Source organism: Schistocerca nitens, chromosome 1 (assembly GCF_023898315.1).
Source record: "Schistocerca nitens isolate TAMUIC-IGC-003100 chromosome 1, iqSchNite1.1, whole genome shotgun sequence".
Lineage (NCBI taxonomy): Eukaryota > Metazoa > Arthropoda > Insecta > Orthoptera > Acrididae > Schistocerca > Schistocerca nitens.
In genome coordinates, this window is record NC_064614.1 from 922,571,247 (window position 1) to 922,594,580 (window position 23,334).

A 23,334-nucleotide genomic window follows, 5' to 3' on the forward strand; every position below is an offset into this window, starting at 1 on the left:
AAGTAGTGCACTTAGCACTGAACTAGAGGTCCAGCTTTCCCCATCATTATTCCTAAACTTAGCAAATACATCAGCTGACACTTTTTGCTGGCTTCTCATTACAATTAAAGAGGAATTTGCAAGCAGAACAGTAATCACTGATGACCACCATAACGTGAAGAAATGTTGGCATCAACATAGTAATTATTTGCAGCTGGAGAGATTCAAGTTAGTGGTGGTTTTGCATTTCAGTAGCTGCTATTTCTCAGATAGTTTTCAATGTCTGCATTGAAGTAAGCAAAACGTTTGAAGGGCTTTATTAAAGTACATATAAGGAAGATAATGTCAATAAAATATGATCAGTGAAATACACATATGACCTGCCACATAGGTTAGTTGGTAAAATTTACTTTATCATTATCAAAGATTCCTAACTTGTCATGCATCAACCATGCAATTATGGCTACTGTGGACATAAACACCAGAATGATGAGGTCTTTTGTGCACTTTTATTATAATAAGTGTAGGACATACATTTTCTAACCTACAAAGACATTTAAGGCGGGTTTCTTTCGTAACAAAAGAAAATACAAAGCTTGAGCGTATTTATTCCATTCCCAACTGGCACAAGCATCAGACCACTCTATCACTCGTGCATCTTGTGTCAGCAACAGAAATAGACAAGATAGCAGGTGAAAACTTTCTTTACTGGTAACACCGAAGTGGAGAGTTTCAGAACCTTTTTGATTGTGTGCTAAAAGACTAGCTGCCAGCAGAAAACTATTAAATGTGAACCGATCACAGCTGAATGCAGTGTGCTCGCATTTGTGTACCATTTACACAGATAGAATTCTCATTCGCTGTTGCTTGTTTGCTTTACATTGAATTCACCCAAAATGAACTACAGTAACCAAATATAATGCTGAAAGCAATGCTGATTTTGTTTTGTGAAGTTTCGTGCAATAAATTATTGGAATGGTGACATAGTGGCAGCACACCTTTTCTGGAACTGATTATAATAGAGCATCATGATGATTGCCAGTTATGCCATATACCAGTAGTACTAGCAGTACATTTTTGTCCTAAATATTTTCCCATTAAGCAGAAATGAATGGATCACAATTATAATTAGTTTTAACAACAACATTATGAAAAGATTAGAATGCTACTCATCTTATATTGTGAATTGTGGTTTATTAGTCTCATAACGTACATAATCTAAATCATTTGCTTTAGGTACAGGAGACACGTCAAAATTTTGGTAAAGTTTTACCATATACATCTAACACCTGATTTTAACAAATGGTACCATAACAATAATACAATATAAAAATACACATACAATAAAAAACTAACAATTAATTACAACAACTGATTTTAACAGATGGTATAATAATAATAATAATAATAATACAATTTTGTTACACATACCATAAAAGACCAACAATTAATTACCCCTTGCTCAAATTATCATGTCATCCTTTATGAATTCTTCTACTGAATAGTAGCATTTATCCCACAGAATCTGCTGTAGCCTTATTTTTAGACTCTCTGGCTTCATATTAAAAATATTTTTGCTCATTAGCTTGTTATATATTGTCATCCCCATGTACTGTGGAGTTCGTGCATATAATTTCAAATGGTGTGTGGGTAACATAAAATTATTTTTATTTCTTGTGTTGTATGTGTGGTTAAAATGATTTTCCTCAAATAATTTTTGTCTGCTGTGTACAAAGATTATAATTTCATAAATGTATATGGAGGGAAATGTTAGGATTTGCAGTTTCCAAAATAATGGGCGACAAGATTCTGTTTGTTGTGCACTACACATGTATCTTACAATTTTCTTTTGCAGTTTCAGTATTCGAGATACACTACTTGAATTTCCCCAAAAAATGATACCATACCTAATGACAGATTCAAAGTAACTATGATATGCTATTTTTCGTGTAGTTTATTTGATAGGAACTCAATATGTGTACTCCAGTTTAAGTTGTTGTCCTCATTTAGTCCTAGGAATTTGACTGTGTCAACTTCTTCCATAGGACGATTGTGATGATGTATTTTAAGATCCACACATTTCAAATGTTTGGTTTTGAAATGTACCATATTGGTTTTTGCAATGTTCAGTTTCAAGCCATTTAACTGGAACCAGTTTTCTAGAGTACCCATTGTGTTCACAATTGAGCTCTGAATTTTTTCTGCATCATCTTCAATTAAAACAGAAGTGTCATCTGCAAACAGAACTGACGGGGAATTTATATTTATGGGCAAGTCATTTACATAGAATAGGAACAGGATTGGCCCCAAAATGGAGCCTTGAGGCGTACCTTGTGATACTGTACTCAATTTAGAATAATAATTCACTGCATTTGATGTGACACTTACATTTTGCTTTCTGTTGTGCAAGTATGATGTGAGCCATTTCAGAGCTTTGTCCTTAATCCCATATTTCTTTAATTTGTATAGAGGAGATGTTGAGTCGCAGGCAGTCACAGGAAAAAGACTGCTATACATTTTAGCTTTCGACCAAAAGGTCTCCATCTGCAGTAGAAAATGCACACACGTTCACACAAGCACAAGTAGCATACACATGACATTGGCTCTGGCTGCTGTGGCCATCCTTTAGTTCTCTTGGAAGCTGGGGGATGTATGTTTACTACAGCTAATTAAGTGATAATTGATGAATAAATCATAGTGTGTAAGTGGGAGAACATCAGTCTTTTTGCGATTCTCTAAGACCTACACTGTATATCTATAAATGAATGTCAAACAGTAATATTATAGTAAACAGTCAGTGAGAGCAGACAAACTGCCTTCAGTTGTGTTCAGTTCACTTTTGCACTTGTTCTGCTGGTAGTCACTCTTTTAGAAATTTAAACTATTGCAGTTAATCAGCATTATAACTGCACTGAATGTACAGGAGAAATAGTAAAAGTGTCATTATAATGAAAAAATTGCAGACTTTATTATTGTTAGTCAAGTTTACAATTAATTATATTTACCTCTGATTTTTGCATATTGCACAACATCCTGGGCTGGCTGAATAAATGAAATCTTCAGACTATAAAATTGCTAGTTCCTAGATGAGAGGAGCACTCTTCAGAGATGCTTATCATTGTAATACACTGTATGGAAATGATGCTAAAATTATATAACGGTAAAAATTAGGGAACTAGCTTGTATATCTATGACTATGATTGACAGAGAGACTATTTTGGTATCAGAGTATACATTGTAAAGGGGAGTAAAAAATGCAATTTTCCTACGATACTTCATTCTAGACCCACAAATCTAATCACTCATCTGTGAAGCTCAGCAATGACATACCACAGAGGCAAATAGTTTGTTAAATTAGAGGGGTAACAGGTCACTTAAAGACCCAGAGGGGATCCCATTTGAGGAGGAAATGGGACTTCTTCTAACATACAACCACCTCCCTACCTCTTTCCTGCCATGAAAGTTTGGACTCTTTATTCAATTTGACTGTGTGTATTAACTATTACCTCGTGAATTTTAATACTCACTAGCCTATCTTTTTCTTTGTGAATTAATAAGTTTCTGGATTGAAATTTATTTATTGTTATTTTTTTTCCTTCAGTGGCTTTGTTTAATTAATTGAGTATCAGAAGTATGACATGCTTCCCATTAACACCTGTATACTGCCTTTCTTAAATACAAATAGCTGCACTTTGATATTAAAATAATTTTGCAAGAATAAAAATGTATTTTTTGCCAACAGTGATGAGCTGACTCTGGAAGGAATAAAACAGTTCTTTGTAGCTGTAGAAAGAGAAGAATGGAAGTTTGATACTTTGTGTGACCTTTATGATACTTTAACTATAACACAAGCTGTTATATTTTGCAACACAAAAAGGAAGGTAATGAAATTTTTTAATATATTTATTCACTTTCATTGAATGTAATGTTGCAAATCTGAATACCAATGGTTCAGTAGTAAGATGCCACATAATTTTTCATTTTGTCTTTATAATATAAGGTTCATTATTAATGATTTATAAGTAAAGGAAACAACTCACTGAATACCAATGGCTCAATAGTAAGATGGCACATAATTTTTCATTTTGTCTTTATATAAGGTTCATTATTAATGATTTAGGAGTAAAGGAAACAACTCGCTGAATATTGGAAGTGTTGAGTTTGTTGACATATCAAAGGGCTCATATAAAAGAGTGAAACTTCACCAACTGTTAGATGAATCCTTTTCAAGCTACAATAAGTGTCCCCCCTACACAAGCGATCAGACAGAGAGCGAGAGAGAGAGAAAGGAACCACTTGGTGATATAAATAAGGGTCAGTCACATTCACACTCCACTCTCAAACTGTGGACATGGGAAACGTTGGTGGCTACACTAGAGTTAATTATGTGCATCATAGAAAGAGCCCTCATTGTGGACAGAAGATGTTGATCTAATACTGCTGTCTGATACATTGTCCAAGATTCCCATTTTGGAAGTTGAGACATGAACGACGCACTTGCAGCTTTGAATACTTTCAGTTGTCGAATGATTTCCTGTGTGTTTATTACAGGCTTAACAGAAGATACTGTTGACTTCACTATGTAGCTGCAGATCTTGAAATGCCTGTACATGATCTTTGTGTTAAGAAGCATAGTTATAACTTTCCAGTTTACGTGGTGCCCGTGCTCATTCTAAGCTGTGACCTCTAACTGATGCTGTGGCCAGAGTTTCATAGTACCAAAATTATGCTGGTAGGAGTATTTGAGTTACCTTTTCCATATCACTGAGCCAAGCGATTTAGGTAAAGTAGTTTTAGAGAATCTGCCACAGAAATCTTGAAATGTTAAAACTGGCTTTTATGGGTGATGCAATGGGGTAAACTTAAGTGGGTAAACGGTTCTCCCATTTCAAAAGTCGTGAAATGTCGATTGATGACAAGTCCCACCCAGGATTTCCTATTCTATGAAAATATTGGAAAAAATCATGTAATCATCCTGGAAGATCTCTGTCCAAACTCTTTGTCTTTAAATATGTCTGCTTGTGTCTGTATATGTGTTGATGGATATGTGTGTGTGTGCGAGTGTATACCCGTCCTTTTTTCCCCCTAAGGTAAGTCTTTCCGCTCCCGGGATTGGAATGACTCCTTACCCTCTCCCTTAAAACCCACATCCTTTCGTCTTTCCCTCTCCTTCCCTCTTTCCTGATGAGGCAACAGTTTGTTGCGAAAGCTTGAATTTTGTGTGTATGTTTGTGTTTGTTTGTGTGTCTGTCGACCTGCCAGCACTTTCATTTGGTAAGTCACATCATCTTTGTTTTTGGATATATTTTTCCTACGTGGAATGTTTCCCTCTATTATAATCCCTTAATATCCCTTAATATAATCCCTTAAAACCCACATCCTTTCGTCTTTCCCTCTCCTTCCCTCTTTCCTGATGAGGCAACAGTTTGTTGTGAAAGGTTGAATTCTGTGTGTATGTTTGTGTTTGTTTGTGTGTCTGTCGACCTGCCAGCACTTGACTTACCGAACGAAAGCGCTGGCAGGTCGATAGACACACAAACACACACAGCTTGTGTCTGTATATGTGTGGATGGATATGTGTGTGTGTGCGAGTGTATACCTGTCCTTTTTTCCCCCTAAGGTAAGTCTTTCCGCTCCCGGGATTGGAATGACTCCTTACCCTCTCCCTTAAAACCCACATCCTTTCGTCTTTCCCTCTCCTTCCCCTCTTTCCTGATGAGGCAACAGTTTGTTGCGAAAGCTTGAATTTTGTGTGTGTGTTTGTGTTTGTTTGTGTGTCTATCGACCTGCCAGCGCTTTCGTTCAGTAAGTCACATCATCTTTGTTTTTACATATATTTTTCCCACGTGGAATGTTTCCCTCTATTATAAGATGATATGACTTACCGAACGAAAGCGCTGGCAGGTCGATAGACACACAAACACACACACAAATTTCAAGCTTTCGCAACAAACTGTTGCCTCATCAGGAAAGAGGGGAAGGAGAGGGAAAGACGAAAGGATGTGGGTTTTAAGGGAGAGGGTAAGGAGTCATTCCAATCCTGGGAGCGGAAAGACTTACCTTAGGGGGGAAAAAAGGACAGGTATGGAATGTTTCCCTCTATATATATATATAGAGGGAAACATTCCACGTAGGAATGAGGCAACAGTTTGTTGCGAAAGCTGGAATTTTGTGTGTATGTTTGTGTTCATTTGTGTGTCTGTCGACCTGCCAGCACTTTCATTTGGTAAGTCACATTATACCAAACAACAATTACCAGTGGAAGAGGCCTGATTTGTGGCAGTTGGACAACCTGTTTTACCACAACAATAATGCCCCAGCTCACACAGTGCAGTGTGTGCATGTGCGCGCCATTTTTTACTAAAAATGGAACATCCCTGTGCTTCAGTCACCCTACTTTACCCCTTAGAAAAAGAATGGAAGCACTAGCGGGCATTGCAGAAGAGGAATTAAAAAAGAAAAAAGGAAGTTTCTAACAGTGGAATGAAAGGTTAAACGTGTTTTACTGCTAGTGGAGAGCACTTTGAAGGAGGTTAAAGATTGTTGTTTAAAAACTAGATAATTAAATTTTAAAAAAGTAAATTCGGTTTCTTGTAATCGGGTATGTTTGTGGAATAGCCTCATACAATACTTATTTTTGTTTTGTAATTCGGCTAATTAAGATTTATTTTCTTTTTTTTTTAATTTTCTAATAGGTAGACTGGTTAACAGAAAAAATGCGAGAGGCAAATTTTACTGTTAGCTCAATGCATGGAGACATGCCCCAAAAGGAGCGTGATGCTATTATGAAGGAATTCCGATCAGGGCAGAGGTAAGGGCCTTTGCATCTGCTTTTGTGTAGTAACAGAGTATGTATGTACATGTGTGTGAATGCCTAATTTTGATTGATTTAATTCAATGGAAAACATTTCCTTGTTTTCAGTCGTGTTCTTATTACAACAGATGTGTGGGCTAGAGGTATTGATGTTCAGCAAGTATCTCTTGTAATAAATTATGATTTGCCGAACAACAGAGAACTGTACATCCACAGGTAGGCAGTAAAACTGTTTATTTTTCAAGTTTTATCACTTCTTTACCTCTGTCTGAAACCATGTGTTTGTGTCAGTAATAGTTAGAGAACCTTTTATTTTGTCATGGCCTCAAAACCAACAAAAATATTTTTCATCTGAACAACCTATTTGCAGGATTGGTCGTTCTGGCCGATTTGGGAGAAAAGGTGTTGCCATCAATTTTGTCAAAACTGATGATATAAGAATTTTGAGAGACATTGAACAATATTATTCAACTCAGATTGACGAAATGCCAATGAATGGTAAGTATCTAATATGTAGTTTGGAGAAGGTCCATTGTGATTCTTATACAAAATGAACAGCATTATTTCATTAAGCTTCTGTATAATGCATCTAAGTTTGTGACTTTCTACTGTAGACTTTTTAACATTTGTTACACTAATGAAGGAATTGGTTTATTTGATATTGCTTATATGTAACTGAAATGAGGGTTTCTTTGTATGTAATGTACTCTAATTTTTATTACAGTCGCTGATTTGATATGAACAGTCTGGAGCCTAAGATGCATTTCTGCATTGATGAGAACTGGTGACCACTTGTTTTATCTGGCAGAGGAAGATTTTTATGTTTTGTATCAGATGTTTTAGTTCATATTCATTATTCTCAGTGTTATGCATTTATGTTATATCTTGTCAGTTAAGTAAATAGTATTTCTTTATAATTTATTAAGAGAGAGAGAGAGAGAGGATTATTGGTTTCTGCTTGGAACTGAGGTAGATAAATATTTTCACACTAACTGGTTGATTGATATACTTGATGTAAATACTTGTAATTTAAAAACTTCACCTTAGCTTTATACACCTAAAACTATGCTGCAAATAACAGTTTGATGCCTTTCCTGTTCTTGTTGGTTTGCCTTCTGGTTGTCATGTAGTTATTTTACGTTTATTTCTTACTGCAGTGGTGGGTGATTACCTAGAAAGTAGTGGTTTTTTTATATAAAAAAAAAGAGAAGGAGAGAGAGAGAGAGAAAGGATTACACACTCTGACCAGGCAGCAGTTACAATGACTGGCTTTTACACCGTTCTGCCCCTAACATACGTTTAGCAGTGCTTGTTGCACTCATGGTTTGTCACAGTACTGCAGATTTATGCTCCCCTTTTCCCTCCCTTCCTCTTTATGTACCTTAAAAGCATATTTGGATCTGGAGTACTTTAATTTTTAGTTATTTATGTGAAATTATTGTGAGAAAGATATCCGCATAACATTAACATTGTATCTTCTAAGTTTCCTTTTGATATTCTTATACAAGACAATCCACAAGATTTTTAGAAATGTAAATATATGTCCTAAAAAAGAGCATTTGTGTTTACTGAGTAACAGCAGTCGTGATGTGATTGAGGTCAGTCAGTGGCATTTTGCAGCAGAATGTGTTATTATCATAATTTTTTATATGTAAGTAAACAAAGTTTTGGTCAATTTCATTTCATACCAAAAAAAAAAAAAAAAAAATAGTTGCAAGCACATGTGAAACATTTGATTTTTCCAGTTTTAAATTGCTACTAGTAGGGGGGAGCAGCTAAATAGGTGTCTCATAAAATTTATGTACAAGGAACAGTTTTGCTCTCACTTGTTTGTTTAATATTTGTTATTCTCCTACTGTCCTACAAAGACAATCTACAATCACGAAATACACAAACACAAAAATAGACACCAAAGAGCATGTGAAGTAGAATTGATAGAATAATGCTATAGGCTGGCACATCGTTTCTACAAATTTTGCATCTTCCTTTTTATATGCTTACCTATTTTAACACATATGTGACTGAAAATGATAACTGTTAGGTATCTTTTAGTCAGTTGAACAGGATTCATGCAACATTTAGTCCTATCAGCAATGGTGAGGGAGCAGATTTGCAATGGGTATTTTACTCTGAATCCTTCTTCAAACATATAAGAATCCCTCCTTGGTATAGTAGTTTGGCTCCTAACACAAAGGATCCACATTCCGTTAGTGGTATCCACATAGTACTTTTTGTGGGCTGGGATTCACTCTAGAGATCAGAAATGAGCTCTGTATACTCACTTTAAATTTGCCAGCAGGTACTTCGATGTCATCTTCAAACTCACCACCTCTGTACACTCGGAGATTTGACTCCCGAGTCTCCGCTGCTACTCATTTAACTGAAAACTCTTCAAATAAGCCTGTAGCCAGGTACATGCAGACTACATCAGTGTAGAAAGGAGAAAGAGTGAAATAGTTTGCAAGTATAACCGCGGACTTGCAGCATTGTGGCTACATATGCAATCCCTGGGGATTACAGTTATTATAAACCAGTACAATGAATGATAGGGTTAGCAGTGAATATTGTTGTGTATATACAGGGTGAAGAGTCATCGGGCACATTTTCTCTGGTGTTTTAGCACATATTTACACTTTTGTTTTTGAAATGCATAGCTGGTGTCAGCCCAAACAAATACTGCTCATCACGTCTTTCATGCGATGTCCGATGTTGACAGAGAGCATCTGTTTGTTTCTCATTACAAACAAAATTATTTTTAAAGCAGAAACTTGTGTGGCCATTCAAAAGAATGGCCCCAAATTAGGCTAATGCTTTTATTTGTTTTATCCATATGTATTAACAGGGATAGTAAAACACGAAGAATAACCAGTACCTCAGCAGCTGTAGTGTAACGCTTCTGGTCGGAAGTGTTATGTAGAATAATTTGCCTTTTCAGTAAATCAGTTCAAACCTGCTTAGATTTCAGTTACCAACTTATCAGCCACAGCCGAACTTTTGAAATATTTCCTTGTTAAACTTGTAGCTCAGTGTCATCAGGAAGAGACTAGATTTGAAAATGAACTGCATTCCCTTGTTTGTGTAAAATCTGACAGAACCAGAGGTTGTAGAGTGTTTCGGGGAGAGCATTAGGGAACGATTGACAAGAATGACAAGAATGGGGGAAAGAAATACATTAGAAGAAGATTGGGTAGCTTTGAGAGATGAAATAGTGAAGGCAGCAGAGGATCAAGTAGGTAAAAAGACGAGGGCTAATAGAAATATTTGGGTAACAGAAGAGATACTGAATTTAATTGATGAAAGGAGAAAATACAAAAATGCAGTAAATGAAGCAGCAAAAAGGAATACAAACGTCTCCAAAATGAGATCGACAGGAAGTGCAAAATGGCTAAGCAGGGATCGCTAGAGGACAAATGTAAGGATGTAGAGGCGTATATCACTAGGGGTAAGATAAATACTGCCTACAGGAAGATTAAAGAGACCTTTGGAGATAAGAGAACGACTTGTATGAATATCAAGAGCTCAGGTGGAAACCCAGTTCTAAGCAAAGAAGGGAAAGCAGAAAGGTGGAAGGAGTATGTAGAGGGTCTATACAAGGGCGATGTTCTTGAGGACAATATTATGGAAATGGAAGAGGATGTAGATGAAGATGAATTGGGAGATACGATACTGCATGAAGAATTTGACAGAGCACTGAAAGACCTGAGTCAAAAAAAAGGCCCCGGCAGTAGACAACATTCCATTAGGACTACTGGTAGCCTTGGGAGAGCCAACCATTTAAAAACTCTACCATCTGATGAGCAAGATGTATGAGACAGGCGAAATACCCTCAGACTTCAAGAAGAATATAATAATTCCAATCCCAAAGAAAGCAGGGGTTGACAGATATGAAGTCACAGCTGCAAAATACTAACGCGAATTCTGTACAGACGAATAAAAAAACTGGTAGAAGCGGACCTCGGGGAAGATCAGTTTGGATTCCGTAGAAATATTGGAACAGTGAGGCAATACTGACACTACAACTTATCTTGGAGAATAGATTAAGGAAAGGCAAACCTACGTTTCTAGCATTTGTAGACTTAGAGAAAGCTTTTGACAATGTTGACTGGAATACTCTCTTTCAAATTCTGAAGGTGGCTGGGGTAAAATACAGGGAGCAAAAGGCTATTTACAATTTGTACAGAGACCAGATGGCAGTTATAAGAGTCGAGGGGCATGAAAGGGAAGCAGTGGTTGGGAAGGGAGTGAGACAGGGTTGTAGCCGATCCCCGATGTTATTCAATCTGTATATTGAGCAAGCAGTAAAGGAAACAAAAACAAAATTCGGAATAGGAATTAAAATCCATGGAGAAGAAATTAAAACTGAGGTTCGCCGATGACATTGTAATTCTGTCAGAGACAGCAAAGGACTTGGGAGAGCACCTGAACGGAATGGACAGTGTCTTGAAAGGAGGATATAAGATGAACATCAACAAAAACTAAATGAGGATAATGGAATGTAGTCGAATTAAGTCAGGTGATGCTGAGGGAATTAGATTAGGAAATGAGACACTTAAAGTAGTAAAGGAGTTTTGCTATTTGGGGAGCAAAATAACTGATGTTGGTCGAAGTAGAGAGGATATAAAATGTAGACTAGCAATGGCAAGGAAAGCGTTTCTGAAGAAGAGAAATTTGTTAACATCGAGTATAGATTTAAGTGTCAGGAAGTCGTTTCTGAAAGTATTTGTATAGAGTGTAGCCATGTATGGAAGTGAAACATGGACGATAAATAGTTTGGACAAGAAGAGAATAGAAGCTTTCGAAATGTGGTGCTACAGAAGAATGCTGAAGATTAGATGGGTAGATCACATAACTAATGAGGAGGTATTGAATAGGATTGGGGAGAAGAGGAGTTTGTGGCACAACTTGACTAGAAGAAGGGATCGGTTGGTAGGACATGTTCTGAGGCATCAAGGGATCACCAATTTGGTATTGGATTGCAACGTGGAGGGTAAAAATCGTAGAGGGAGACCAAGAGATGAATACACTAAACAGATTCAAAAGGATGTAGGTTGCAGTAGGTACTGGGAGATGAAGCAGCTTGCACAGGATAGAGTAGCATGGAGAGCTGCATCAAACCAGTCTCTGGGCTGAAGACCACAACAACAATACCCATGTACACTAATACGCTTGCGGGCACACACAGATAAGTTCTGCAAACCGTTCAAATAAAAGGTCTTTGATTTGGAGTCCAACCAAGCAGTTCACAGCATGTCACTGCATTATCGTCAAATCGTCATCTTTTGGGAAAAGAAAAAAGTTTGGTGGAGCCAAAACTGGAGAATATGGCGGATGATGTAACAATTTGAAATCTGAGTCGCAGTTTCCAATGTTGCGTGGGCTTTGTGCCCTGGTGTGTTGTCATGATGCAAAAGAACTCTGCACACCAATTTTCCGCACCATTTTTGCTTTATCCCTTCTCAAACAGTGCAGGAGGGTGCAATAGTGTGATGCATTGATAGTTACAGCCTTTTGCAAGTAATCCATCATAATTACCCCTTTAACATCCCAGACGAGCCACGCTATCACCTTACTGGCTGATTTTTGCACCCAGAATTTTTTTGGGTTCTGGGATGAAGGATGTTTCCAGTGTTATGACTTGTTTTGTCTCAGGATCAAAGTGGTGAACCTATGTTTCATCCTTTGTAACATACTTTGCAAGAAAGCCTTCGTCATATGCTTCAGATTGGTGGATGATTTCTTCACAACACTGCATATGCTCCTGTCTCTGATCTGCATTCAAGTCTTTCCAGACCCACCAAGGTGAAGCTTTCTGCATTCTCAAAATATCCACAGCAATGTCATGAGGATGTCCATGGGAGATTCCAAACGTGGTTTCAATGTGCTGCAACGTTTTTTGATGATCCTGCAAAATCGTATCATGAATTCATCAGTTGCAACTGTGACAGGTCTTCCTCTCCTTGGCACATCTACCACGTTTGAAGTTGAACACCCAGTTTTTAACTGTTGCATAAGATGGAGCACTGTCCTTAAGTGTATTCCACATGTCCTCCGCAATTTCCTTGGGCATCACTCCTTTCAAATGAAGATATTCAGTCACAGCAAGGTTCTTGATATTCGCCATTTTGCTTACACTGTGGTATAGAACAAATCCCCGCCGCAAAACTAATGGAGCTGGAGCTATGATATTTGACTTGCATACCCACAAAGGGTCACCATAAAAGTAGATGGTGTTGTTTGTGCAAGACATGGTAACTATCTCGGTCTAGAAACTTTTCGACCGCCCCTCGTATTTGTCACCTCCATCACAGTCCTTGTGAGTAGTTTATCTGCTCCTTGCACCATGCGGTATTGTAGTACTACACAACTAGTATGTATGATGATTTTAAAGTAACAATATTGTGAAAAGGAAAGTTGCTACTCACCATATAGCGGAGACACTGAGTTGCAGATAGGCACAACCAAAAGACTGTGACAAATAAAAGCCCTCGGCTAGTAAAGCCTTCATCAGAATTAGATGGCAAACACACACAAATGCAACTCGCACACACGACTGCAGTCTCAGGCAACTGAGGCCACACTGCGAGCAGCGGCATAGGTGCATGATGGAAGTGGCGACTGGGTGGCGGTAAGGAGGAGGCTGGGGCGGGGAGGGAAACGGATAGTAGGGTAGGCGTGGCAGAGAGTGACGTACTGTTGGGTAGCACGGAGGGACAGGGTGGAAAGAGGGTAGGGCAGCTATGTGCAGTTGGGAGGTTATATAGAGGGAGGGAAGAGGGGGGCGGGAGGGGGAGGTAGCAGAAATGTAGAGAAGTAAAAAGACAGCACACGATGGAGGAATGAGGGCTGTGTAGTGCTGGAATGGGAAGAGGGAAGGGGCTGAATAGGAGAGGACAATGACTAACGAAGGTTGACGCCCGGAGGGTTATGGGAACGTAGGATATATTCCAGGGAAAGTTCCCACCTGCACAATTCAGAAAGGTTGGTGTTGGTGGGCTACCTGCAAAACTAGTCGTGATCTAAAAGCTAACTGCAACCAGTATACTGCATTCTAAGTGGGCATGACAAATGACAAACAACAAGCTGTCTGTCTGCATGAATGGCCACTGACAAACTGTGGCCAAGAAGCAAGTGAACCACCCTATTGCTGAGCCAAAGGTGACATCCTTCATTTCGATGACTGCTTCACAGCCTATGCCATATGGATCCTTGCCACCAACACCAGCTTTTCTGAATTGCACAGGTAGGAACTTTCGCTGCAGTATACCATACATTCCTGTAACCCTCCTGGCCTCGACATCTGTTAGTCATTGTCCACTCCCATCCAGCCCGTTCTCTGTTCCCATTCCAGCGCTACACAGTCCTCATTCCTCCATTGCACGCTGTCTTTTTACTTCTCTCCTTTTCCGCTATTGCCCCTACCTCTCCGCTACCTCCGTTTAACTCCTGACTGCACATAGCTGCCGTACCCTCTTTCCACCTTGTCCCACCACTCTCCCCAACTGCAAGTCACTTTCCGCCACGCCACCCTACTATCCCTCCCCCTCTCTGCCCCAGCCTCCTCCTTACTCCCACCCAGTCACTACTCCCATCATGCACTGGTGCTGCTGCTCACAATGTGGACTCAGTTGCCTGAGACTGCAATCGTGTGTGTGTGTGTGTGTGTGTGTGTGTGTGTGCGCGCTTACAATGTTAAATTGAGCTAAAAGTTAGGAACATTTTCTCATTTGTTATTTGGACGATACTCTTGATTTTTTCACAGAACGCAGAGATATGTTCTGCTTTTACGCTGAATTATTCATTTTGAAAAAATAATGTATAGTTTTTCAGATATTTTATTTTTTGTAAATGTTAAAAAAAGTTATACATTTTAACAAGTATTTTAAAATTTACATCCATTAATACAAAATAATTCCACATATCTTTTAATTCAGATATATTAGAAGGTCTTAAGGAACAACTACAGAAAATTTCATCTTTCTACTATAAATAGGCCCTGAGAAAATGTACCTTATACACAAAAAAACTAAAGTTACGGGAAATTAGCTTCAAAGGTTTTACTTTAGTACAAGCCTGCTCCATAGCTTGTATCATCAGAATCGTCCAACAGCTTCCTCTTGATGGCTCTGCTATGCTGTCTAGCCATCTTTGAATATACTTTTATGGCATTATCTGAAGACCTGAGCCGTTCCTTGTCCAAACAAAGCATAGCTGCAGCAGTTCGTAGTCCTACACAGAGCCCCAACTTCTGCAGAACTTTGCACTTTGTTATATTGCCCTGACTGAATTATGAAACAGCATCATAAACGCCAAAGTGAAGTGTGTTTATACCCACAAACACAGTTTTAGGTAGTCTATTCCATATCACATGGTTCACACACTCATTTGGATTTTGAGTCCGGCCATGAAGACATTCTTTAGTAGCCTAATATCTGCGAGGTCTCGGAATATTGTTTTTATTTCATCCATTATGGCAGGTGATGAGGGTGATTGTATTGTTTCTTAGTTACCTTGCCTCTGTTGTACTTGCACCAACTATCGTCTCCTTTTGGATACAGCCCATGTTGGGGATTCTCATTGTTTGAAGCTGTATGAAAAAACAGAGCCCAGACTGCTCTTCTCATTAATTCTGCATCTGCTGTATTCTGTCTTATTGCTAGGCCATAGCACTTCTGAATATGATCTATTGTAGCATCTGTCAGTCTATTTTTACCATCTAAAGTTTTTCCATCGCTCAATTTCTTGCCTTTCCTACTAGCCTTGAGCCGTCGAAGTTTTGATGCCATCCTTTTCTGAACATGGCCAACACACTCCAGTTTGGAAATTTTCACATCGTTACCATAGGGTCTCAGTTCCTCAATTTCTTTGAAAGCCTTTGAGTCACCATCTCCAAGATAATTTATGTATCTAACGTCGTACCATTTTACTGCACGTTGATAAATACTTCTTACACCAGCAACTTCCATACCACCACTTGACCCATAGTAATTTGCCATGCACTCCTCTTCATATTTAGTTTTCATTTTCTCCTTGCATCTGCAATGCTTGGAAAGTATTGCCACATCAACTATCTTACCAGTGTCCACATTTGTAGCTGTTACTGCACCATTCAGAGATGTGTGGCCTCTCTTCTGCCAGCTTCCATCAAAAACTATGGACAAGTCTCTGCTATTATTATTTTCAACAACTGCTTCCTCAACAGCATCTTTCATGTTTTCCTGTGCCACATCTTCTACAGCAGAGCCTATTGCAATTATGTGTTTGTTAAATTTTGAAGGTGGAGGAGGGAGGTTCATCACACCACACAACATGGCACCTGCAGCCCTGCCCTTTCCTATACACCGTAATCCATAAACCAGTCTAAAGTTTATATCGTATAGTTTACCTGTATCTGCAGTAACATGTGAGGAATTGAAGAAAGTAACACTGTGTTTGCAATAACTGCACATCAACTCTAATTCACAAGCAAGTCCTACATGTAAGTTTGTTTTCAATGAAACACCACATTTTCCACATTCTTTGCAGCACACATTGTTCTCCAAAACGTCTGATAATAAAGAGACATTAATTACCTCATATTTTGTAGTCCCAGCATTTAGTTTCTTGTATTCTTCTTCAATTCCAGCTAGTTTTCTTCTTGAAGCACTTTCCGGTGTAGTGGCAGCAGCATCACTCAATGTATCACTACCAGTGTTGAGGTTAGTCGCTACTCGGACATTAGATACTGATGAAGATGAATCAGACGAATTTTTAGTACACTTTACTTTCTTGCGCCAATGTACACGCTTTCTAAATACCTTCAGACTAGGTCTTGGCATGTTGAAGGAAAGAAAACTCAATGACTTCTCCACATACGACTTTCACAACAATGACATGGATGCACTTACAAAGGAAACAATACAAATGGTGCAGAATCTATTCTCAACTGTCTAGCAGTGTAGACAACAGAAAAGCTAACTCTCTTGTGCTCAATTATATCTCTCGCAAGGCTGTCTATATCAGGTATATTTCGCGTCTCATATACGAGGTGCGGAACATTGTGTGTCGAAATTATTTAAAATAGTTCTATTCACGTCATCCAAATATTTTATACATGGTATTAAACGGGAGAGTCTAAATTTTTCGAAAATGCATTTACCCAAAAATCGATTTTTTTCATCGAAAAATTCATTCCGTATACCCTAAAAGCTATTATTTGTGACAGTCTTTTTGTTGTGCCTCTCTGCAACTCGGCATCTCCGCTATATGATAAGTAGCAACTTTCCTCAACACAATATTGTTACATTCCATCCTTGATTTTCCATTGTTTGTGATTGAAGTAATTTTATTTAACACTTGACTGCCATGTGCTCGACCCTCAAGCGAGCATGAGGCATACTTTGTACACGTGAAGAATAGCTGTCTTTATATTACCAAGTTGAGCATGTATAAGCAGTATCACAGCGTAATATTAGTTTAATTGTTGTTGTTGTGGTCTTCAGTCCTGAGACTAGTTTGATGCAGCTCACCATGCCAATCTATTCTGTGCAAGCTCCTTCATCTCCCAGTACCTACTGCAACCTACATCCTTCTGAATCTGCTTAGTGTATTCATCTCTTGGTCTCCCTCTACGATTTTTACCCTCCACGCTGCCCTCCAATGCTAAATTTGTGATCCCTTGATGCCTCAGGACATGTCCTACCAACCGGTCCCTTCTTCTTGTCAAGTTGTGCCACAAACTCCTCTTCTCACCAATCCGATTCAATACCTCCTCATTACTTATGTGATCTACCCACCTAATCTTCAACATTCTTCTGTAGCACCACATTTCGAAAGCTTCTATTCTCTTCTCGTCCAAACTATTTATTGTCCATGTTTCACTTCCATACATGGCTACACTCCATACAAATACTTTCAGAAACCACTTCCTGACACTTAAATCTATACTCGATGTTAACAAATTTCTCTTCTTCATAAACGCTTTCCTTGCCATTGCCAGTCTACATTTTATATCCTCTCTACTTCGACCATCATCAGTTATTTTGCTCCCCAAATAGCAAAACTCATTTACTACTTTAAGTGTCTCATTTCCTAATCTAATTCCCTCAGCATCACCCGACTTAATTCAACTACATTCCATTATCCTTGTTTTGCTTTTGTTGATGTTCATCTTATATCCTCCTTTCAAGACACTGTCCATTTCATTCAACTGCTCTTCCAAGTCATTTGCTGTCTCTGACAGAATTACAATGTCATCGGCGAACCTCAAAGTTTTTACTTCTTCTCCCTGGATTTTAATACCTACTCCAAATTTTTCTTTTGTTTCCTTTACTGCTTGCTCAATATACAGATTGAATAACATATAATTGGTTTAATTAAACATCGATAAAATAAAGTTATATTATACGAGATAAATCACTGCATCATTAAACAGTAATAAAACAAACTTTAATTTTATCAGCTTATTGCCATGTTCAAGTGTTACCCCACAGTAACAAAACACTTGAAGCATTGAACAGTGCAGTTGTTTCAGATCCCAGCCAACTGCTTATTCAGTTGCTGCTTACCTCATGTACCTGCCTCATTGTGGGTTTGTTCTGCTACTTTAGAATCTAGGTCATTTTCTTACATGGATCATAAATTTTTGCTCACCAAACTCGCTGTTTATTTTATATTACTGTTGCTTTCTTTGGACATATGACAGCACAACTTACCAAAGTGTTAGCAGAAGCAATTATGAAGAAATAGATACAGGCTCTCAGTTCTAAAATAACAGTAGAAAGGTACAAGAGAAAGTTATTTGTGGCTAGTGCACTTCATGCACAGGCATGCATGCATACCTGCTCGAGGGTTAGTGACGGATGTTTCACAGTCAGGCGTGTGGTTCTGTTGTAGCTGTTGACAGCCACACAGCAGACAAAGTGTTAACATACAGCACATAGTAGTTGATAAAACATCTCAACACACACTGATAATAGGTAACAATAGCTGGGAGGTTTCATGGTAGCCATGATTCCTCCCCATCCAGAAAAAGAGGTGAGACCCTTGTATCTTTATGGATATTAATTTCCAAATAGCTCTGCTAATTTTCAGAGAATAAAGAAAGTAATGTGAAAAGTGTCAAAAATGGCGTGGAATTCTAAAATAACATAAACTATGTTTCATATAAAATACTTTTCAGTTCTTGCCCACCTGCATGGGCATGCTTCCTGAGTGACTGCATTGGATTCCAACCAGATAACTTGCTCATTCTCTGAGTGAGAGAACAGCTAATGACAATAGATGCAACACAGTTCTTGGATTCACGGGTAGGAAAAACAAACTATAGGACATTGACAATGGCTCTGAGCACTATGGACTTAACATCTGTGGTCGTCAGTCCCCTAGAACTTAGAACTACTTAAACCTAAGGACATCAGACACATCCTTCCCCAAGGTAGGATTTGAACCTGCGACCGTAGTGGTCACACGGTTCCAGACTGAAGCGCCTAGAACCGCACGGCCACACTGGCTGGCCTATAGGACATTGAGTAAGTCAAAGCAGAAAGGAAAATACCGTTGTGAAAAAAAAAAATAAAATGAAATGAAGTTAGAGGAAGATTGACTTGTCGAACGTAGGCAGACATGAGAGAGAAACAGGGCTACCCACACCTTGTTAACATGCTTATATAATAGCCATATTCTCCAGTCCTGTGTTCACAATCAATGTACGTCACATATTTAAGGGAAGTTAGAGTGTAATTGACAAACAGATACATGAATGTAACAAGAGAGCTGCAAGAAGTGTTCCCTGAAACTGAAAGTAAAATTTCGCCTATTGATTTGATGAAAAATCCAAAATAGTATTGATCATAGGTTAAGCCGATAAGTGAATTGTAATAATGTTATTAGTAGCTTAGTGACAGCACTGCCTTTGAAACCAATAATGACATATGGGCTGAAATACTGATTGTTTCACTGTTGAAGATTGTAGTACAGTACTTTTGTTCAGTAACTGCACAAATGGCAAGATATTATGAAGTGATTGCGCAACAAAAAATAAACAATAGTCTACCAACAGCAGGTACACACCTTGACCTATTGAGATACCAGTCGTGTAGGTCTTTGGAGAAACAAAGTGTACGAAGTGAGTGGGGAAAAAGTTCGGGGGGGGGGGGGGGGGGGGGGAGAGGACACTCCTGTCAGCAGTTGCCTATCGTACACAGGCTCTTCGGAGAAAGTCTAGATGCGGCTGTGTGTATAGAGGGACCTCTAGGGCAAACTGTGGGGATACCGAGATTTCGAATTTAGAAGTGCCACACAGTTTCCCCGTTGCAAGAGGTGGCAACATTGACTGTGGCTCTGGGGGGTCAGTGGTAGAGGTGCACCAAGACACCGATTTTTCTGCATAATGCATGTGTTTTGTATTAAGAGGTGTTAGTTTCTCAAGATGCGAGAAGGAAAGTGAAAAGGGAACACTCGTCAAAAATTTTCGGTTTTGAGTTATTAAATTCTTAACAACTCATAAAAAAGGAAAAACAATAGATATCTATCGCGAAATTTAAGTGAGTTGTCACAGGTTGAATATTTGTTACATAAAAGAGGTTTTTTGGGATAATGCATTTTAAAGTTTCACATTATTACAACTGTTTAACCCTTTCGTCCCACTAACTTCTGACACCTGCATAGTGCTGCCATCTTTTGGCAGCTCTTCTGAACTCGGAAAAAAAATAGGCACTGGAATTCTCCTTGTATAGAAGGCTGTGACCGTTTAAATGGGCTGCCGCCTATTTAGTTGTTTTCCAACTAGATCTAGTTTTTTTGAAAGGTCATCTGGTTGGAAAATTTAATATATGGTTGCTAGCACGAAATTTAGTCTTTTTAAAATATTATCTGGTTGATTTCTAGTCTTTTTAATATTATATTTTTCGAAAAACTTATTTTGTTCGTTCCAGTTCATTTAAGTATGCTAAACAGGCTATAGAAGAAATTACTTTCTTGCAACTGCTTATACTATAAAATCTAAGAAACGTAAAATGTTCCTTCGAAAGGCTGCTTTCTGGCTACCGCGCATGCGCAAAGCGGAAGTCGCGTTCTAAGCGCGTCTGTTCTCAAATCTTTCTACTTCAAATGAGGCGCCAGCTATTTGAAGAGCGACTAGCAAGTAGCCAGAAAATTTTCTGGTGATTTCAAGCTGCCACTTTCGCGAAGTGGCTTGTAGTGAGGGTACGCAGCCGCGTTTCTCTATTCTCTTTCAATAGCCGATCACATAAGTTCACTGTTTGTTGATCTTCAATAATTGTAAGGTAAGTACTTCATTAGTTCTTACCTTTTATTTTTATTTATTCTTATGAAATCACCTGTAGAAGTTCAGGTGTTCGCCACTCGGTGTCAGTCGCTTGTTAAAATGCGTTTGAAGAACCCAGACACCAAGCACGGGTTCTTGGCGTCAACGTTGACGCGCTAATGCAGTAGCGCCTGTTTGCTGTTTCTCCAAGTAGCTTCCTGGCAGCTCTTCGAATGTAGCTAAGCTTAATTGCTACTGGTACTCAACAATGTACAAGATGACGGCTACAGTAAAAATTAAGCAAGTGTCCTTCCAGAAAAACTTAAATTTTGCCGTAAAAAAGAAATCGTGTGAAAATTGTAAAGACGAAATCAAGAAACTGAATGAACGCACAACGAGCTTACAGTTCATAATCGGCAGTTTGAAAATGACATTTCGAAATTACAACAAGAAAATAGTGAACTGAACACGCTAAAGCTTGTGCGAGATAGTTCGTCCGTTACGGAAAAGTGGTCAAATTTGAAGTGCAAGAACAGCAAGTCCAAAGCGCAAATTCAGAAAACTTGCGAAAGTTAGGCAAGCTTTGTGCACGAAAACACATTTCAAGTACTTTCGATCGCCGATAGTGAAAATGCAACTTACAGTTCGCATGAACGATGGGAAAAGCAAAAAGACACTTTTAGGAATAAGGTAAGCGAAGAAAATTTACTGACGCAAACAACTGTGAAGGAGGTCAATATAAATGTGCCGACCAAAAATTGTGTCGAAGTGTGTAGTAAAACAATACAAAACGATTCGCAAATTGTGAACTCCAATAGCAGGAAACTGTTTGTGTTTTCAGACAGCCATGGTCGTGGACTTCCAAGTAAACTAAAAGAAACAACTAAAACATTTTCGTGTGGTATAGTGAAACCGGGAGCCCCACTTAGCGAAATTAAAAAAAATGACCGAATCGGCAGAGGCAAAAAGTCTGCATGATAAAGACTTCGTTGTACTTATGGGAGGCGCAAACGATGTCTACAAAAATGAAACAGCGAGTGCAACGCGCGATCTTAAACAGTGTCTGAGGAACCTCACTCACACTAACGTAATACTTGTCAATATTCCGCATCGCTATGATCTTGTAAGATGGTCATGTGTTAACAGGGAAATAGAAGGTGCCAACAGTCAGTTTGCAAAAATCTGCAGACATTTTAAAAACGTGAAATGCGTTGATATAAGCAGTATTGGACGTAGATTCCACACGCAACACGGACTTCACCTGAATGGCTTGGGGAAAGAATATCTGACAAGCCTGATAACCAGGGTAATAAAAAACCATCAAAATAAATTCAAAACCAATACGATAATTGCATTGCCATCGCCTGACTCCATAACGAAAACGCTTCAAAAAAATTCATTAGAAACTTCATCAGCAGTAGCAAAACATGTAAAAAAAGACCAAATTTTAACAGAAAGAACAGTGGACATCGATTCCAACAACAAAAGAACTACTGTTCCTCATCAGCCAAGTATTATTTTAGACGAAAATAACAAAAACGAGAAGACTCCAAGTTCCAAAGGAAACACAGCAGTAGTGGTAGAACCAACATTTGAAGTGTCAGCAACAGCATCACCATCAACAACAACAAATAGAAGGCTGTTGGACAGAAGAAATGCTGAGCCTCCTTCTCATCTCAACGATTTTTTATGTGTGGGCCTGAAGAAAAAGAAGGGACAACAGTAGGTAGTGTCAGGTGTCTCCTCTCTCCTGTCTCAAGGCAGACTCCAATGGATTCTCAGTCAGGTAACAGCACTAATAGAATGAAAAAGCAAGAGGAAGGCATCTCTTTCTTTCATCAAAACATAAGGGGCCTCTTAAACAAAACAGATCAACTCCTTATTAACATTAGTGAAAAGGACAGTATAAATAATGCCCAGATTTTGTGCTTAACCGAGCACCATGTTACTGATAAATGTGCCTTGCCAGCTATAGTAAGTTATACTTTAGTAACATACTACTGTAGGGAAAGTAAAGATAAAGGTGGAGTAGCAATTTATCTTAAGGATAGTGTAGCATACAAAGCTATAGATATTAAGAAATATTGTGTGGAACAACAATTTGAGGCATGTGCTACAGAAATAACAACTAAATTCTACCCAATAGTAGTGTTCGCTGTCTACAGGGCTCCTTCAGGCGACATAAAAACTTTTCTGCATTCAATGGAACTCCTGTCATGGTTACTTTCAAAAGCGAAGGATATTGTAGTATTAGGTGATTTCAATTTAAACTTTTTGACAGAAAATAAGAATAAAATAG

The 23,334-nt window shown here is 38.6% G+C and overlaps 1 protein-coding gene across 1 annotated transcript in view; it reads left to right on the forward strand.

Annotated features, from left to right (window-relative positions):
- Positions 1 to 7,985, forward strand: part of LOC126192611 (eukaryotic initiation factor 4A-III) — a 61,986-nt gene extending 54,001 nt beyond the window's left edge. Inside the window, exons 6-10 of the mRNA XM_049932616.1 lie at positions 3,722 to 3,860; positions 6,675 to 6,790; positions 6,902 to 7,009; positions 7,164 to 7,291; positions 7,518 to 7,985. Coding sequence (XP_049788573.1) covers positions 3,722 to 3,860; positions 6,675 to 6,790; positions 6,902 to 7,009; positions 7,164 to 7,291; positions 7,518 to 7,534 — 508 coding nt within the window. The 3' untranslated portion in view covers positions 7,535 to 7,985. The remainder of the gene's footprint in view (positions 1 to 3,721; positions 3,861 to 6,674; positions 6,791 to 6,901; positions 7,010 to 7,163; positions 7,292 to 7,517) is intronic.
- Positions 7,986 to 23,334: the final 15,349 nt, after the last annotated feature.